The 17,999-nt window shown below is 61.6% G+C and overlaps 1 protein-coding gene and 1 long non-coding RNA gene across 2 annotated transcripts in view; one reads left to right on the top strand and one right to left on the bottom strand.

Moving 5' to 3' along the window:
* The window catches only part of TTBK1 (tau tubulin kinase 1), a 38,043-nt gene that overhangs the window by 16,556 nt on the left and 3,488 nt on the right, over positions 1–17,999 (top strand). The window contains exon 12 of the mRNA XM_058306765.2: positions 1,126–1,687. Within this exon, the coding sequence (XP_058162748.1) occupies positions 1,126–1,687 (562 nt within the window). The remainder of the gene's footprint in view (positions 1–1,125; positions 1,688–17,999) is intronic.
* Positions 10,040–12,083, bottom strand: LOC131280378 (uncharacterized). The gene is made up of 2 exons (XR_009187900.2): positions 11,890–12,083; positions 10,040–11,144 (listed from the first exon to the last, which is right to left on the bottom strand). It is a non-coding gene; the product is annotated as an uncharacterized lncRNA (long non-coding RNA).

Here is a 17,999-nt window from a genome sequence, read left to right on the forward strand (position 1 = left end):
GCCCACAGACGGTTCCCATCTGCACCCCTCGCTGCTGGCACTGGGACTCAACCCCAGGCTGGGGAGAATTAAAGTCAGGTCCTGCACATGGCCCGAGTGTGAGGAGGGGGCGCACACCCCAACAGGTGAGCCTCGGTGGTTCTCCCCTGCCCCACCCTGCTGTCAGCCCTCACGCTGGGCTCTCACTCCCGACTGAGAACCACCCCAGAGAAAGTGAGGTCAGATTCACAACTCAGCTCACGACGGGGATAAAGCGATGTCCCCCTGCCCGAGGAGGGATCAGTGTGTCCCAGAGGTAGGGCTCAGGTGGGACCCAGGCCCTGCCTTGCAGACTGCGCAGCCTCCTCTGTGGTCAGGGGGCACGGGGGCCCTGGGAGAGTGCGCTGAGCCACCCCCACAGCATGGGAAGGCTCCCTTCAGAGGCAGCCCCTGAGCAGGGAGAAGGACATGCCAGGTGGAAGGGACGGATATACAAAGGCATCAGGGGGGGTGGGGGGCTATTGGGGAAGGCAGGACGGGATCCGAGATGTGTCTGCCAGGGGATTGGGGCCCGGGCATTGTCTGCAGGAGGAGTGTGGGCTTGGCCGTGGGCCCGCAGCCACTGGCGTTGGTTAGGCTGGAGACTCACAAGGTCCATCTTGGGGATGGTGAAACCAGCCAGGCAGGCCTGGAGGGCGGTGGGAGAGGAGGCTAGAAAAATCACCTGCGAACTCAGCGGCTGGATGGCTGTGTTTACCCTGGATGTAGCGGAGGGAGCCCCTGCCGGGTTGAGCCCTTCCTAAAGTTGGCTTTAGATTTGATTCCCTAATCTGGAGGAGAATGTTCCTTGGGCAGACTTTATTTCCTCCATGTTTGTATTCCTGGAACATGGTAAGCATTCAGCAAGCTTTTGTCTGATGCATGGAAGAATGAGTGAACGAATGAATGAACAGATGACCGAAATCAGCACGGGGAGGGAGGCCGAGGCTGGAGAAGGACAGCCCGGGGGGAGGCTGGGCCTGGGCTGGGGGCGGGAGGTGCCGTGGTCTGGGGGTTCCAGGGGTCATGCTCCACCTCGCCCCCTTCGGGGGTCCTTGGGGGTCCAGAGAGGCCGGTCATTGAACCCCGTGTGGGGCGGCTTTGCAGGTCCCGAATGGATCTGCCCGGCTCGCCCTCGCGTCAGGCCTGCTCCTCGCAGCCCGCCCAGATGCTGTCGGTGGACACGGGCCACGCCGACCGGCAGGCCAGCGGCCGCATGGACGTGTCGGCCTCCGTGGAGCAGGAGGCCCTGAGCAACGCCTTCCGCTCCGTGCCGCTGGCCGAGGAGGAGGACTTCGACAGCAAGGAGTGGGTCATCATTGACAAGGAGACAGAGCTCAAGGACTTCCCCCCGGGGGCCGAGCCCAGCACGTCTGGCACCACAGACGAGGAGCCTGAGGAGCTGCGGCCGCTGCCCGAGGAGAGCGACGAGCGGCGGCGGCTGGTGGCCGAGCCCGTGGGCCGGCCCCGGGGACGTGGCATGCAGACTCTGGCCGAGGAGGACGCCCGGCAGTCACCGCCCCAGCCCGCGCCACCCCAGCTGAGCCAGGCTGATGGCAGGTCGGAGACCTCGCAGCCCCCCACGCCCGGCAGCCCTTCCCACTCACCCCTGCACTCGGGACCCCGCCCTCGACGGAGAGAGTCAGACCCCACAGGCCCGCAGAGACAGGTAAGGCTGGGCTTGCCCCCCACTCCCCACACCTGGAGGGGGAGCCCTGGCTTGTGGGCCTGGTGCTCCCACATACGTGGGCGCCACAGACAGGCATCCCCGCAGTCACAGGACTGTGATCAAGGTGGACAGGCTTGAGGGTCCAAAACCATGCTCAGGGGCCCGGCAAGGCTTCCCCGAGGAAGTGCCCTCCCCGCTCTGCGTTGTCTTGAATCACGAGTAGCCTTAGCCAGGTCGCAAAGAGGGAGAAAGGCCCCCCGGGCCCAGAAAGTGGGTGCAGAGGCCTGGAGTGGGGCTCAGAAAGCCCGGCCCTGTGGCTGGAGCCGCAGGAGAGGAGGCTGCGAGGTAAGTCAAGGGGCCCCATCAGCCAGGGAGCTGGGTCTGGATCTGAAGGCTTTTAAGCAGACATGCGATAGGAGGATGCTGATATTTCCAAAGGATGGCTCAGGCTGCTGTGTGGACGAGGAAGTGAAGCAGGGAGACCGCTTGCAGGTGCTGGGCAGGAAGGAAAGCGCCCCGGTGGCCTGGACCTGGGCGGTGGCTGCAGGAGGACAGCCAGAGGGGCAGGGATGTAGTAGAGGAGTCGTGGCTCTTGCCCAGGTCCTGGGTGAATGCTGGCGCCGTCACTGAGTGGTGTTGAAGGGAGAATGGGTCCAAATTTGGACAGAGTGACCTGGAGATGCCTGTGGGACATGCAGGTGGTGGCCTCTGAGGCTGCAGAGCGATCTCCCTGGAGACGGGGACTCAGGGTCTCGGAAGCTGGAGGAGGGGGTGATGTCACGCCAGAGGACTGTGTGGGTGGCGAGAGCCAGGGGCGAGTGCAGAATCTGGGAACCCCGACGCTGGAAAGGGCCGTGAGGAAAGGAGCCCTTGAAAAAGCCTGAGCAGGCGGGGTCAGGGAGGGTGGGAGGAGCAGCAGGGGCGGGGGTCACCCACGTCAGGGAAGGCTCCAGGGGGCAGCCTGGAGGGTGAGCGTCCGGGGCAGCAGGCGTAAGGGCAGCAGACAGGGGCAGGGAGAAGCCCCTGTGGCCAGGGCCAGCAACGGGGAGGAGGTGAGGCCCGCGAGCCAGCATGGATGGAGATGGGGAGAAATGGGGCAAGCAAGAGGGGCTCTAGATTGGGCATGGGGGTGGGTGTGCAGGGGACCCGTCTGACTGCAGTGAGGGAGGGACGAGGCTGCAAGGGCAGAAGTGGCCAGATGGTGGCTAAGCCTCGAATGCTGGGCTGAGGGCCAAAGTATCTCTTGTGGTATTTCTGTTATTTTCTTCGGACAAGGACGGGGGGTTCAGGACTGGCAAACTGCCCTGGGCCTGGCCCAGCTTCTCTGCATTCAGCAGAGACCAACCTCTGACCGGGAGATGGGTGCTGACTCTAGCCTGCGTGCTGAACGGGGCCGTGGCCCCTCGGGAGGCTGGGGAGAGCCAAGGAGGTGGTGCTGGGAGGCTCGGGGGCTGTGCCGCTCTCTGCCCCAGCATCCCACACTGCGACGTGCACCCCAGCGGCCCTGGCAGGCGCCGAGGGGCGGGGCTGGGAGCCAGTTCGGCCACTCGCCTGGCTTGGGGGGCCCTGGGAGCCCATGGTGTGTCGGGTAGGGTGGCTTTGGGCAGGGGCTGTGCTGGGGCCCCATCCTATCGCTGCCTGGAAGAGAAGACCTCCAGCCGCCATCTTCGGGAGCATGCGCTCTGGCCTCGCCCCGGCACTGAGTGCCTTGGGGCATCAAAAAGTGGGGACCAGAGGCACCCACCCAGAGAGGTCCTCGCTGGCCTGAGTGGCAGGGCGTGACCCAGCAGGACTGTGCATTGTCCCGCCAGGCCCGGCATCGCGTAAGCAGGAGAAGGAGCGAGATCAGTTTGGGGCGCCCTCACTCGCTGTCATTCATTCGTTCGTGGGTTCCTTCCTTCCTTGCCTTAGCCATTCACCCCTCACACAAAGTCTCTTTCTGCCCTGTGTCAGCAGGATCAGAGGTCACGTGGCTGTTTCTCACAGTAGGGCCAGAGTCTAGGAAGGGAGACAGACGGGGTGGAGCAGGTGGAGAGAAGGCCCAGGGTTAGAGTCAGACGGCCTGGGCTCTGGCCTTGCTCTGCCCGCCCCTGCCCGGGGACTAGGGGCCGAGCACTGCCCCTTTCTGGGCCTCGGAGCGAGGGAGCCGAGCTCTCTGCAGTTTCGCGCAGCTTCAGATTCCTGCCTCTGTCCCGCAGTCACCCTCACGGTGGGGAATTCCAGCCAAGGGTGAGGAGGGAGGGATTTGGGGGAGCAGGCAGAGTTGTGTTTGTGACATGCGTGGCGCTGCCTGGCTCGGTGAGAGAGAAGGTGGACGTGTGTGTAGGAGCCAGGCGGGAGAGGAGAGGGGGTCAGCCTCCCACCGCCGTGTGCACCTGCCTTTCCATGTTGACTTAACTCGAGGTGTGCAGCACGCGGGGCCGTGTCCACGGGTGCATGTCGGGGGGGGGGGGGCACACGTGTGGAGAGTCCTGCGCAGAGTCCTGGACTGTCAGAGCGGGAAGGACGGGCGCAGCAGCAGCAGCAACTCCCGTCGTGCACACTCACCCGCCCTTTATGCTCATCGCTACGTGCCGGGCCCGGGTCTATGCAGACTACATGTTTCATTTGTGAATTCCTCATAAAACCATGAGCAGGCAGGCTCGTTCAAAAGGCCAGGAGTCTAAGGCTCAGGGATGCTCTCTTAGCCCAGGCTCAGCAGCTGGGTGAGTGGTAGAGCCGGGACTTGAGCCCAGGAGGCTGGTTCGCGGGCCCATGCTTGGAGCCCCTCTGCCTGAGGCCTGTGTATTTAGCAGAGGTGCAAACACAGGCCAGAGAGAGCAGAGGGTCTGTGCGGTCACAGGCCACCTGGCAGGTGCGTGCGCTCGCGCGTGTGTGCACACCTTGTTGGCTGGGTGGTGTGGGCAGGTCAGCGTGCACAGTGGCCTCCGTGTGTGTCTGTGTGTTAACACAGGGGGTTGACATGTTTTGCCAAGTATTTCAGTACAACAGGGTACAACACAGACCTTCTTTGGTCAAGGGCAGGGGACGAGGAGAAATGGCTTGGGGCTAGGGGAAGGCGCCCAAACTTGCCAGCTTATTGGAGTCACAGCTTGTGGAATTCCCCACCTCCTGGGACTACTGGATTGTGTGGTTCAGGGCAGGCAGGAAGTGCCCCCACACACCTTTCTGCAAGGAATCCCCAGCTGTAGACCTCACTGTCTGCTCAGGGTTTGATGTGTGAACTTGCTTGTAACGGCAATCATTAAAAATATGAACACCTGCAACTCTGTCCCCTACACCCATGGAGACAGGGACTAGGAGAATGTGGAACTAGGCACAACTTGAAAGCATCTATTGCTCTTTGCTGTGCATGACGTGATACTTTAAATTTCTTTTTTTACACACACCTCACTTCATTCTCAAAGGAATTTAAGGTGCAAATTAGAAGTGGCTGAGAAAGCCAGGGCAGAGGGCGACGCAGGGCCCCGAGTTTGTGCTCTGGGGGAGGAATGTTTGCCCTCCTCTGCCAGCCGTCTCTGGCTGATAACACAGCGGGCCAGCCTTCCCGGAGTCGACAGACCTTTGCCTGGCAGCCAAGAGAACATTTCCCTGCCACGTGCTGGGCACTGTGCTAGGGCCTGGGGGACAAAGATGAATAAAGCTTCACAGTCCTGGCTTTCTGGAGCTCATGGTCAAGTGGGGTGGGGTGGGGTGTGGTGGGGGTGCAACCGTCTGTGAATAGATGTTTATCATCAAGGGCCTAACGGGCAGCTGGCTTGGGAAGCTAGGGGTGACCTCAAAGAGGAGGTGATAGTTCACCTGGGTTTTGAGGACAAAAGGCGCCTCGGTTGAAGGGGCAGGAGCATGCTGGGATTAAATGTTGGCCTAGGAAAATCCCCCTGGCTGGGGTGTAAACTCAAGCCGTCCGTACGTGTTGGAGAGGAGGGTTCAGGCAATTGTGGGTGCCTCTGTCCCTTGGTATCTCCGGGTGGGACTAAGCCCCCTAACCCCCAACACAGACGGGACAACTCAAGACCCTAGACCCCAGGGGTTACAAGTACCCACCTTGGCCAGAAAGAAGCTGGAAGGGAAAGTGGGGTGGGGGCAAAGGCAATCCTGGCTGGTCCATGCCAGGTCCCTTGTACTCCCGAATGACATCAGCGAGGGAACACTGGAGCTGAGTGTCCCAGGACCCGTCTTCCTTCAGTCCCTCACTGCCCCACTCAAAGTCACTGAGACTGGCCGGAATGGAACAGCGACCCCCAAGCCGCCCTCGCATGCCCACGTGCCTGGGGCACTCAGTCTGCTCCCCCTGCTTCCCGGAGGGCACAAAGGCATGCAGCAGGGAGGCGGGGTCGTCCTTATAGCCGCCCAGCCGCGGCTAAGCCTACCCTGCCCACAGGCGGCCTGTGGCTTGGCCTTGGGGGCAGGGGGAGCTTTTTTGGAGAAACAATTCCATTTGCCCCTCCCCATCAGTCCTCCACCCCTTTCCTCATACTGAAGAGCAATCAGAGCGCCCTGCACACTGTAGCAGCTCAGCTCACCACAGCCCACCCTCTGCAGTGGGGGCCGCGCTTACCCCATTTTACAGATGAGGAGCTGAGGCCCCGAGAAGTTAAGTGACTTGCCCAAGGTCCCCTGGGGTGGTAAGTGGTGGAGCTGGGATTCAAGCAGGAGTAGTCAGACTCCAGAGACCGCTCTTGTGCTATTTAGTCACCAAGACCCCGACACCCCTATGAGAGCAGGGGTGCCACGGCAGACGGAGGGGCAGGGGATGGTCTCTCATGAGCCCGGAGTCTAGCTGGCGAGGCAGGATGCACACACCTCCCGATGCGTGGCTGGGAACAGATGCAGAATGGCCTCCCCGAAGGGGAGAATTTCCTTCCCCAGAGTGAAGTCCTCATCTAGGTAGGGCTAAGCCGGGAAGGCTTCCCGGAGGAGGTGAGTGACCCTGGTCTCTGCAAGGAGACCGTGGCGTGAAGGCGTGCCAGAGAGGAGGAGGAGGGGGAACGTAGGTTCTGCGGCAGGACCGGCAGGGGTCCGCACCCTGCCCGACCCTGCCCCGCCTGCCGGGGACGCCGGCGCCGCGGGGGGCTGTGAGCGGTGGGTGGCCCCCGAGACGGAGCTGTCGAGTCTGTGCCTGACGCCTCTTTTCCCTCCACTCTCTTGGTCTCTTTCAGTCGGAGGAGGACAGACTCTCGGGGCACTCCCTCCCGCGGTACAGCCCCCTGCGACGACTGGCGTCCTCCGTGTTCTCCTCCTCCACGCTGGAGACCGAGCATTACCCGCACCCCGGCGGCGGCGGCTCCTCGGGCTCCTCCGGCTCCCTCATTCAGCGCAGCCGCTCGGCCGAGAGCAGCCCGGTGCGGGCGCCCCACCGGCGCCACGCGCCCCTGGCGGCCGGCAACCACAGACTCGTGCCCTCGGTGCTCCGCATCTCGCGGTCCCAGCTGCAGCAGGTGTGGGCCCGCTTCACCCACAAGACCTAGGCGGGGCTCCCCCCCCTCCTGGAGGGGGCAGGTGGGGGGGGCGGGGAGCAGGCAGAGACCGTGGTTCCTTTCCAGGAGGCAATAATCACACACACACCCCATCTTCTCCCACCATGCAATACACACCCCCATAAAGTTGGCCCAAGGTACTGTAACACCCCCACCCCCTGCCAGAGTCTCCTTCCCTCCCCCCTCCATCTCCCCCCTCTGCTCAGCGCCAGCCAAATGCTGTGGGGCAGGGCGGGGGGCAGCGCAGTCGCGTGGCAGAGCAGGGGCACCCGGCTGGGGCGTCCGGGGGTCCAGAGTTCAGTGGAAGCCGAGGCGTCGGGGAGATGAGGCGTGCTGGGCCAGAGGCACTTGGGCGTGGGGTTGTTCTCCTGAAGCTGTGATTTCTTGGCATGGCTGGGACCTGGCTCCAGCCCTGGGGGGTGGCGGGAGACCGTCTCGGCTGGTGCAGGTCTGTCTGGTCTGTGTGTGGCAGCAGGCACGGCCCTGTGTATGGGATGGCCACCCAGCCAGCCACGCTTTGTGGCCGGGATGGGGGGCGTCTGTGATGGCCCCGCCGATGGGGAGTGTCTCCATGATCAGCAAGGGTGGCGTGTGCGGCCCAGTGACCTGCGAACCGTTCCCATGCCCGCGTCACAGAGGAGGCCTGGCCCCGGGGCCCCTCGATCCGGGGCTCAGTCCACTGCAGGCTGCCCCTCTCCCAAGGCTTACCCATTATCCCCTGGCAGGTTGGGTAGCCTGGTCCCGGCTCCTCAGGCACGGAGGCTGGAGGCGTCTCTCAAAGCGGGCTGGAGCCTCTAGGTTAGGGGACCCTGTCTAGAAGGGGCAGCAGAGGGGGTCATTGGCAGGATGAGGTGAGACCTGTGAGCTCAGCCACAACGCAGGGGCCTCAGGACAAATCCCAGACAGCACCAGCTCTTCCGCTGTCCCTCTCAGGGGTGACTCCTCCCTGCAGGTGCTCAGCCAGGCAGGTGGCCCCCAGTGGCCGTGGTGGAGACAGGGCGCAGGGCAGGCAGGTCGACGGGGATCTGGAGATGGGCAGCGGGATCAGGATGCCAGGTCAGCTCATGTCCTTTTCTGCCCATTTCTCAGCCCCCAACCTGTCACCGCAGGGACCCCACCAGGGTTCCCTTTCTTGGTTTCTGCCTACGTCAGCCAGCACCTCTGTTCCCCCGGGGAATGGGGTGTGGTGACGAGGGTGCCGGGAGGGACAGTGCCTGGATAGGGAGGGAAAGAGGGGGGAGGCCTGAAGGTCTGCAAAACGTTTATTGCAGTGAGGTTGTGCCTGTGTGTGTCTGTGTACACTCGTACACAAATACATGTATGCGTGTACCCGTGTGTCCTTGTGAATGTGCGTGTGCTTATGCACAGCAGCTGTGCACGTGGCAGCGCTGCCATGGATGGATGCCCAGGCTGTGCACCACACAGTTCCAGGGGGTGCCGTTTACGTGGCCGTCAGGGTGAATGGCACCCCTGGAGTTACACAGTGGCACCCCTGTATGTGCTGGGCGTGTGTGTGTGTCGGGGAGGAGGGAAAGCTGCTGCGCAGGCGTCAATGGTCTCCCACGTCCCCGCTCTCACCCTGGCTCCTCTCTCTGGTCCCTTCTCCGCCACCCTGTCTCCCTCCCGCCGACATGCCCCTCACCTCCCCACTGTGTTTGATTGGAGTAGAGGTCTCAGGGCCCCGGGGGTGTCCTCACAGATGGGGGCGCCGGGGTCTGGCTCACCTCCACGAGCTGCTCCTGTACCCGCCAGAGTCCCGCAAACTCTGTTTTCCGAGGCTGCCTGGGCTGCACGCACCTTTGCCCTCTGTCACTCGGGGCCTGATGGCCATGCTCCCTGCCCCCATCGTGTTGCCTGAGCCTTTGTTGCCCTTGGGGCTGTTTGGGTGGCTCTGCACCCTGCCGGGTGGAAGGCAGAGGAAGGGGCAGGGTGGACCTCAGAGAAGGGACAGAAAACCAAAAGCACAAAGGCGAGAGGGGACGAAGAGTAGCCCCGCCCCCCTCCTCTGGCACTGCCCCCTCCCGACCCCCTGCCCCCTGGCCCTCTTCCCATCCTCCCCAGGTAGGGGCAGGGGTGGCGGGAAGGGGAGTCTCTGCCCACCACCAGCCACTCGCTAAGTCAGCAGCAGTGGGGTAGGGCCCTGTCATCTGGGTCAGTGAAACCAAGCGCTCGGTTGTCCAGCATTCCCTCCCAGAGAGCTCCACGCCCCGCCCCGGGCACCGCTCCGACTCAGTGACAGGCCCCGGAGGTACTCTGAGGTTCCAAAGTGCCTTGTGGCTTCTCAAAGAGGATGGCACTTGTGTCAGCCTCCTTTCACCATTAAATACATGTTACCATTTCCAAAGTCTTCAGAGGTGGGGCATCTCCAAAGGTGATCCTGGGGGTGGCTGACTTTTCAAGCAGGCACACCCCAGAACTGATGGCTGTGAGAGAGCCTGTCCCTTAAAGGAACGGTGGACTTACCCCAATAGGCCACGATTCAAAACATTTTGCACTTTGGGGGCCTCCTTCGGCAGATCCTCTGCGCTGAAGGAGAGGGTTGGAAGCCATAGAGCTCCAAGCTAACTGGAGGCCATCTGCTAATATTATCTTTTGAGGGTGGCTTTGGTATTTGGAAGCAGCTAAGGTCATTAGAAGCCAACTATGTTGGGTCAAGTTCACGTGAAGCTTGCCAGAGCCCTCCATGGTTTGGGGTTGAGAAGCTGCCTGTCTCTAGCTGCCTGCTTAGTAGGGACATTGTGACACTGTAATGTCATCAGGCTGTTTTCTCAAGGGTTTCCCAAAGAGTAAGTCAGAATATTTCAAGCACACAGCCTCCCAAGGTGTCAGCTTTGAAAAGTGAGAACGTTCATTTGTCACACTTTGAAAATGGTAGTATTTCAGTCCTTTATAGTCACGCCCTGCCTATAGCGGTGGCTTCCAATTATTTTTCATTTTATTTCATGCTTCTTACGTACCAGGCAGTGATCTCAGCACTTTACAAAATTAACTCATTTAATCCTCATACTAGCCTATGAGGCAGATCCCAGTATTATCTGCATTTAATGAATTAATCAGAATATTTAATTTACAAGAACATCTAAGATACCCGCCAATGTTGACTAACGGAGGTCTTGTTTGAGAGGGTGACAACCGTTTGGCCTGTGTACTGGTTAATTGATTGTCCTTTCTGGTCGGCCCCTCCTCACTCTGTCTAGGAAGAGGGGAGCTGTCTATATGCCTTCTTGCCTTCCTTCCCCCTCCCATCTTGGCACGCGATGGTGGCCAGGCGGGGGTCACTCCAAAGTCCTGGAGCAGCTGAAACGGCTGGAGCCTTTCGCTCCAGAGACCCCTGCCCTCTCACTTCCACATAGACCCACACATCCCAGGCAGCTCTAGGGGTTACAGTGAGAAAGCAGGTGCTGACCCCCTGACCTCGGTGCTGCCGGAGGGTCCTCGGGCTCAGGCTCACTGTCAGGGCAGTTTATTGGGTGTCCGTGTCATGGAGTAGGCAGATTTGGGGATCCTCCTCTGCTGTCCTCAGATCAGCCAGTTATTGCCACTATCTCTTAATTTTTATGCAAAATCTTCCAATTTTTAACTGTTGGCATCTAATTTTAAGAAGAACAATTTTTTAAAAGAAAAATCACTGTGTGAGGCAAACAAAACTCGTTTCCAGGCAGAGGTGGCCCCAAGTGTTCCGTTTGCCCGAGAGCCTGAAGGCTCCCCTCCTCACCCCTGTATGTCTTTTCTTGAATGATCTGCCCCGGACTTCAGTACTCAAAGGAGGACAGTGTCCTTTCCCAGGAGCTCAAACGAGAGGGACTTCCTCGAGGAGGCAGCTCATGCAGTGGGGCGGTGTGCTGTGTGTGGACTTCTGGGGAGCCTGTGCTGCGTCTGCCCGAAAGTGTGGGGGCCAGTGGACTCGCTCGCGTTGACTGAGGTCCTCCTTGTAGGACCGGTATCTTCTTTGTGGCAGAGGGGGTCTCCCAAGGGCCCTGGGTCAGGGAAAAGATGCTCTCTCAATTCCCAACAATTTCTGTACCTCCCCTCCCTCCACTGCAGGCAGCTTGGGTCACAGCAATAACCGCCCAGCGCTCTCACCCCAGCCACTCACACCCCAAACCCCGCAGTCTCCCTTGGCAGTCCCAGCTTGGGGGGAAATAAGCATAGCCCTGCCCAGTGGGTGGGGGGAGCCTAGGCCTCCCGGACAGGATGGAGAAAGAACTGGGTCAGAGGATCTCCCTGGGTGGGCCTGGCTCCGGCCGGGGCGGGGGTGCCCCCACGCGGTGCGCAGGGAGTGCGGTACCTTCTGCTGTCCGTGGGTTGATTTGGTGCCTGGGGATTTAGCATGAGCTGAGGAGGGCCTGAGCTCCACCCCCATCACACCTGACCCCAAACTCCACTTCAGACCCCCACGCGCAGTCCTCCGTAAAAAGGAGTGTGAAATAGTCACTGCCTTTAGGTTAGGGAGTGTGTCCCCAAAGTTCCCATTATTCCCACGAGGAACAGGGGTGGACCCTGGGGCCGCTGGAGCCTCTGAACAGCTTAAAGCCTCCCTCTCCGGGGATCCCTGGAGCCTAAGCGGCCGAGAAGTGTGGGTGAAGAGGGGAAATGGAGCCCGAAGGAAGGCGGGGCCCTTCCTAGACCTGCTCTGCGCTGCCAGTCCCACCACTGACCCTTCCCTCTACCTGCAGAGGCTCTGGGGCGCGGGAAGCGGGGTCCACCTCGCCACTCACTCACCTGCCCTCGCACGCATGCTTACGGGCTGCCCCCACGCTTCATCCTCTCCTCTCTGGGGACAGCAATCTAGCAAGCCCAGGCCCTGGAGGGCACAAGGATCGCGTCCCCGGGCACCCCTCGCGAGTTCGTAACTGTAATGACACCCCAGCCACCACTTGAACTCTGTCCCCGCCCGGGGCACCCGACCCCACACCCCTGCCCCCGCGGCCATCGCACCACGAATGTACGTTCCGTCTTTTTAACAAGCTGCTGCGCGGCGTGACCAGGGTACCGCCCGGCCCCCGAGCCCCCGAGCCCCCCGCCCCCGGGACCCGCCCCCGCGGCGTCCCAGAGCTGCCCTCCCGGGAGCCTCGCCTCCGGCCGCGACCCGAGGGGCCCTCAGCCCCGCCGCCCGCCCCCCTCGCCGAGCTGCCTGCTGCTAAAGTACTCGCCTTGGGTTAGCACCCCCACCCCACCCCACCCCCGGCCGCCCCGCGCCCCTTTTCTGTTCGCTTGCCCTCGAGCCGGCTCGCGGCCCCGGGCCCCGGGCGGAGGCAGGCCTGGGGTGGGGTCTCGCCCCTTAAAGAGCTTCCGGGGCGCGGGGTGCGGACGAGGGGCTGGGGGGGTGGGCCGGCTGATTCTGCACGCTCCAAGGGCCCCGGTGGCCCCACCCCTCGTTCCTGTTACCTCACCGCCCGCGCGGCTGCCGCCCCTCGCCCCAAATAATTGGCCTTGCAGTTGGATGCCAAAGAGCCCAGAGTCAAGGGGGCGCAAAGCTTTGAGCCTAGGTCCCTCGGAGCCACCCAGCACCCGGTTTTGTGCCCACGCCTCAGCTTCCGCCTTCCCTGCTTGACCCGCTCCACCGCTGAGGGCCCTGGGGGTCCCCAAACATGCCCCCACTTCCAGCTCTTTCCCACACCCCCGAAAATAAAACTCAGGGACCAACATCTGCTTCCTTTGCACTTGCTCCGTCGACCCCTCTCCCCACTTGGGGGGGCTTCTCAGGGGGAGGGGGCGGGGTTCGGGGCTCCTGGCACCGACAGTATTGAAGGAGGAGAGGGGCTGGCTTCTGCCCCCTGGGGGGGGGGGGCGGGGAGGGGAGGACGCTCAGCCCCTTCCTCCCGTGACCCCGGCACCCCCCTCCCAGAGTCGAGACGCTTTCTCCTATGGATGGGGGAAGCAAGGGATTTCGAGAAGGGGGTTGGCGAGAGGACCCTCCGCGGAGGTCCCGAGTCCCAGCCGGTTTATTCCTGAGCCCCCCCCTCCCACCCTGAATCCTCCCGCGGTCCTCTTTTGTACTGCAATAATACTGTATTATACGCTTGCACTATCCCCCGACCCCGGCCAGCGTAAGCATGCACGAAAACTCACCACCACGCACCCAAGAAGATGGGACACTTTTTTTTCTCTCCTCCTCTTTCTCTCCGGGCGCGTCCTGCTGAGTGTGCACGGCGGCGGCGGGGAGCGGGGCGCGGCCCGGGCGAGGGGCAGGCGCGGCCCCCGGCCCTAGACGGCGAGTACTGTACAAATCCAACACTTGAAGCCGCCACGCACACGCGCGGCGCCGCCACGGGGGTGGGACACGGACACGCACCCACGCGCACACGGCCGCGCACGGGCGGGGGTGGGGGGCGCTCCCGCCGCCACGCGTCGCTGTGCGAGGGATTTTGTGCCTTTTTAAGTCCCTATATGTTAATGCAGACAATCCGGAGAGCTTGTGTACTACCAAATCCTGATTAAAGACACCTTCCAGGAACCCGCGCCTCCGCCTGCTTTCTTTCATCGCCCCCCGCCCCCCGCCCCGTCAATGCAGACCCCAGCCCTGGAGTCACCCGTCGGGCAGAGCCGCGGCTAGTCTGATGCTGACTCAGGAACCCGGGCGGGCACCTTGCGTTCAGGGTCAAGGGATCCAGCCTCGCTCCCACCCAGGCGGTACCTGTGAGCCGGCAGGTGCAGACCCGGAGGGACCCAGGGAGGCGCGGCCTGGCTGGTCTTGAGCAGCCCTCACCCTGCTGGCTGCCTCCTGCCATCCGCGGGGAGGGGTTGGGGTGGGCTCTGGTCTGTGGGTCCCTTCCTCTCTGCCAGGTCCCATCCTTCAACTCTGAATTGCCGACTTGCTGGGGAGGGGAGGGGAGGAGAAGGTGGGCCCCCAGATCAGTTCTCCATGGGCCATCAGTCTCCTGAGGCCAAGCGTGGGGTAGGGTGGAGATCTGGGGCGCCAGAGAGCCCTGGGAGGGGGAACTGGGGAGCTTCCTATGCTTGGCGACACTGCTGTGATGGGGGGTGCTGTTCCCTAACGCCTCCACTACCTGGGGGGCAGTGGCTGTTGGGGGGGATCGGTGAGAGTAGTTGATTGTACAGTCTTGGGGGTGCAGAGGCAGCGAAGCTCTCGGTCAATGAAGGAGGTGAGACACTGAGGAGAGAATAGCAGAGACTTCTGGAACTGCAGAGAAAGAGAGCAAGAAAGAGACTGAGCCAGCGAGAGACAGGAGGAGAGGGAAAGGGGAAGGGAGGAGAGGGGGCAGCAAGAGGCAGGGAGGGGAAGAGGGCAGGGGAGGCCCAGGCAGGTCCAGGTGGGTTGGCCCGGGTCAGGAAGAAGCTGTAATAGGCCAAGCCGCGGACTAGAAAGGGGGCAGCGATGGGTGGGGGACACTGAGATCTGGGGTGAAGAGCGTGAGGTTCTGCACACACCCAGGGTGGCGGCTGCCGGCCCCAGATGACCTGCGGGGGTGTGGCCCTGTCCTGGGCGCCAGGCGGAGGGGGCTCCTGGCTTGGCAGAGGTGTGCTGAGAGTGAGACCTAGGTGGACCAAGAAGGGGGCGGAGCCGGGGAAGGACTCCGGGGGTGGAGGAGTCACACAGGCTGCGCCGCCTCAGGCATCTCCTTCTCCCGCTCTGTCTAGTGGGGGTGGGAGTAGGGTTTCTCCCAGAGGGAGGGGCAATGGGAGGTGTACACTGGGTGGCTTCTGAGGGAGGAGGCAGCAGCCGGGGGAGGAACTGCAGTGAGGGGCACAAAACCCTTGCCCACACCCCCACCCGAACTCCTGGGGCACTGTCAGGGCTCACCCTCCAGCCAGGTCGCTCCGCCCCTCCCAGTCCTCCTCCCCGACCTCGGGGCTGTGAACTGGTGAGCGGGCTCAGTGTTCAGGCTTGGCCAGGGTCCAGCCAGGGGAGGTTGCCCGGCGTACCGTCTGGGCTTTGGGCATGGCGTGTGTGGGGCCACCTGTCCCCAAGGCTGAGGAGAACCTAGTTCTCTTGGTGGCAGTCTGGTCCACCCCGCTCCCTCCGCTTTTCAGGCTGATCCAAATAGACCTGAGGCCACAGCCCTCCGCGCTCGGGACTGGACTCAGTAGGGGGTTTGGGTGCTGGGACTTTCATTCGCTCTGCGTGTCCCACTTGAATGGCCTGCCCCTCCCCCCCTGCCAGCCAACCCTTCCCACATCTGCCCTTTGCTGAGCTGGCATCGGAATCACTAGGGAGCTTTTTCTGGGCCTCATCTCTGACCTACAGAATTGGGAGGCAGGGCCCAGGGCTCTGTATTTTTAAAAAGCACTTTTAGATAATTCTGTGCCCAGGCAGGTTGGAGAGCCATAACAGGCAAACTGGAATCACAGAGGGTTGTTGCTTTGGGAACGCAATAGCTGCCCCTGACCCCGGGTTCCCTTTGCTGACACCCAGCACAGGAGCAGCTTCTCTGCGATAGGCTCCCCGCTGTCCCCCTCCCGTGGCGGTATCAGGCCTCCTGGACTAGGGGACACGGGGGTGCTTGCTGTCTGTCGGCTAAGTGAATGAATACAAGAGCAGATGAATGAGTAACTCGTGGGCTCTGGCCTCCAAGGGAGGCAAGCAGAGGGCCAGGGCTCCCCCCCAGCCCAGGCCCAGATGTGGGCGGGGAAGAGGGACTTTGAACCAGAAAACCCAGGCTGGCTTGGGGGTAAAGCGGTCCTTGGAGCAAAGCTGTCCCCATTCTGAGGGTCACAGCCCTTCTGGCCAAAAGGCAGAGTGTCCCAAGCCTCCCTGCGTAGGACAGGAGGGAGGGCAGGGAGGCAACGGCAAGCTCTGTATTCTGGACCACCCTGGTTGACGCGTCTCGGCTTGGGCCAGTGCCCAAGCCATTGCCTCTCTGCAGATCTTAGTTTCAGTCTGAGATTATGGCTGGATGACCCATTTGCAGTTCTTCTTGTTCCACCTCCCTTCCAGGCTACAGGTAGCTTGGAGACAGAAGGGTGGGAAGAGGGTCCATCCTATGGATGGGGCTTTTCCAGAGAGATCCAGGGCCAGGCCAGAAGGCAGAGGAAAGGGTGTTTCTAACAGGGATTCCCAAAGTGCCAGAGATGGGACAGGGGGGTAAGCAGAGGTTCTACTGAAAAGGGGTGAACTGCTGGGGTCAAAACACATCCCTTCTCCCCCAGGAGCTCACAGCACCCCCCCTCCAACTCTGCCCAGTGGCTTTCTCCAGCCTGGACATGGCACTCCAGCCCAAGGCCTGGTACAGGGTCAGCACTTAAAGTTTGCTGAAGGAGTGAATGCTTAAATGAAGAGTGAATGAAAAAGTCGTGTAGAAAAAGACAACGATTGCTGGAGACTTCCAGGCCGATTTGGAGGGGACAAAGGCCTAAGGACGTTCACCTGCCTGTCTCCAACAGGGTACTGCCCTGGCCTGACTTGCCTCCCCCGCCAAGGCCTCATCACAAGGGTCTGATTACAGGGGAGACTGTGGCAGTCGGGGCAGGGGTAAGTCACCGCCTTGGAGATTCCCACCTTCCCCTCCACTGTGAGTAACTATGCCGAGACCTCAGCTGGCAGAGCCTTCCCCTTTCGCCCCACCCTGTCCCTCATAGGTGTGGCACCCAGGGGGGCGGTGATCTCCAGTCCAGGGCGGGCAGGAGGGGGTGGGGGAGAGATAACATTTATTGAAGAACTGCTTCTATCACCTCCTTTATGATCACAGACTTTGTGGAGTCTGAGTTATCCCTGTTTGACTTGTCCGCTGTGGAGACTGCACCCTCATGAAAACACTTGTTGCACCCTGGATCACAGCCTCTCACATGGTGGCTGGGGACAGGAGATATTCCAGGACTGCTTCTTGATTAAATGAATGAGTCGGTGACAAAAGTGAATATGATCTCTGCCCTCAAGGGGCTCAGCGTTTAGCAGGAGAGAGTCACGGAAAGACGCATTTGTTAGGAAGGGTGGAAGGCTGGCTCATGGGAGAATGTGGGAAAACAAGTTGCAAGGAGAGAATGCGGGGGGCTGCTTGGCGGGTGGGCAGGAAGCTGGAGGCGAGGGCTTTGCTGAAGAGCAGCTGTTGGATGTGGGTCCTGGAGGAAGAGGAGGAATTTATCCTGGGTATAGAGGGGGTGAGAGGGATCGCTCCAGACAGAGGAAACTGCCCAGCCAAAGACCCTGGAGTGTGTGGCATGATGCATCGAAGGAACTGCTGGTGGTATCAGACTGGCTGAAGCTTCGGGTGGGGGAGCACTAGAGGCTGCGAGAAGTGAGGCTGGAGCAGAAGGCAGGAGCCTCATCATAGAGGGGCGAAGGGGGTAGGGGGTGCTCAGGTGCTGAGCCAAGGATTGCAGCTGCCCCCCGAGGACGGTGGGGGCCGCTGCAGGTTTGAAGCAGAGAGACAGATGAGCATCAGATCTAAGTTTCGGGAAGATCACTTGGGCTGCTGTAGGAAGAATGGACAGGCAGTGAGGGACTGGAGAGAAGAGGCTGGTGGCTGGCGTAGGCAGCAGGCAGGGCACAGCTGTGCCCCTGGGGCAGGGGTGGCAGACACAGTGATGTTTTAAGAGGGCAACTTGGCAGGACTTCCTGGGAGCCTGGCTGGGGGGTGGAGGTGTTGGAGGTGTTGGGGTGACTCTGGGCTTTGGCTGAGGATGGGCTGGAGACAGAGGCCCAGTGTGTTCAAAATGAAATGCTAGCCACGTGGCAGAACCCCCATTCTACCCTGGAACAAAACCGTGTCAGCCCTGATGGGGCTCGGTGCATTGTGGGTGCCTGAGGATGTTTGTGGACTGAATAGGGTGGAGCTGGAGAAAGGGCCAGGAAAGCAGAAGAGCCACTACCTGGCAGCTGAGATGAGGCCTTTCTCGTCTGGGAGGAAGGGGGATGTGGCCAGAGCCTAGAA

This window comes from Dasypus novemcinctus, chromosome 11 (genome assembly GCF_030445035.2).
Source record: "Dasypus novemcinctus isolate mDasNov1 chromosome 11, mDasNov1.1.hap2, whole genome shotgun sequence".
NCBI lineage: Eukaryota > Metazoa > Chordata > Mammalia > Cingulata > Dasypodidae > Dasypus > Dasypus novemcinctus.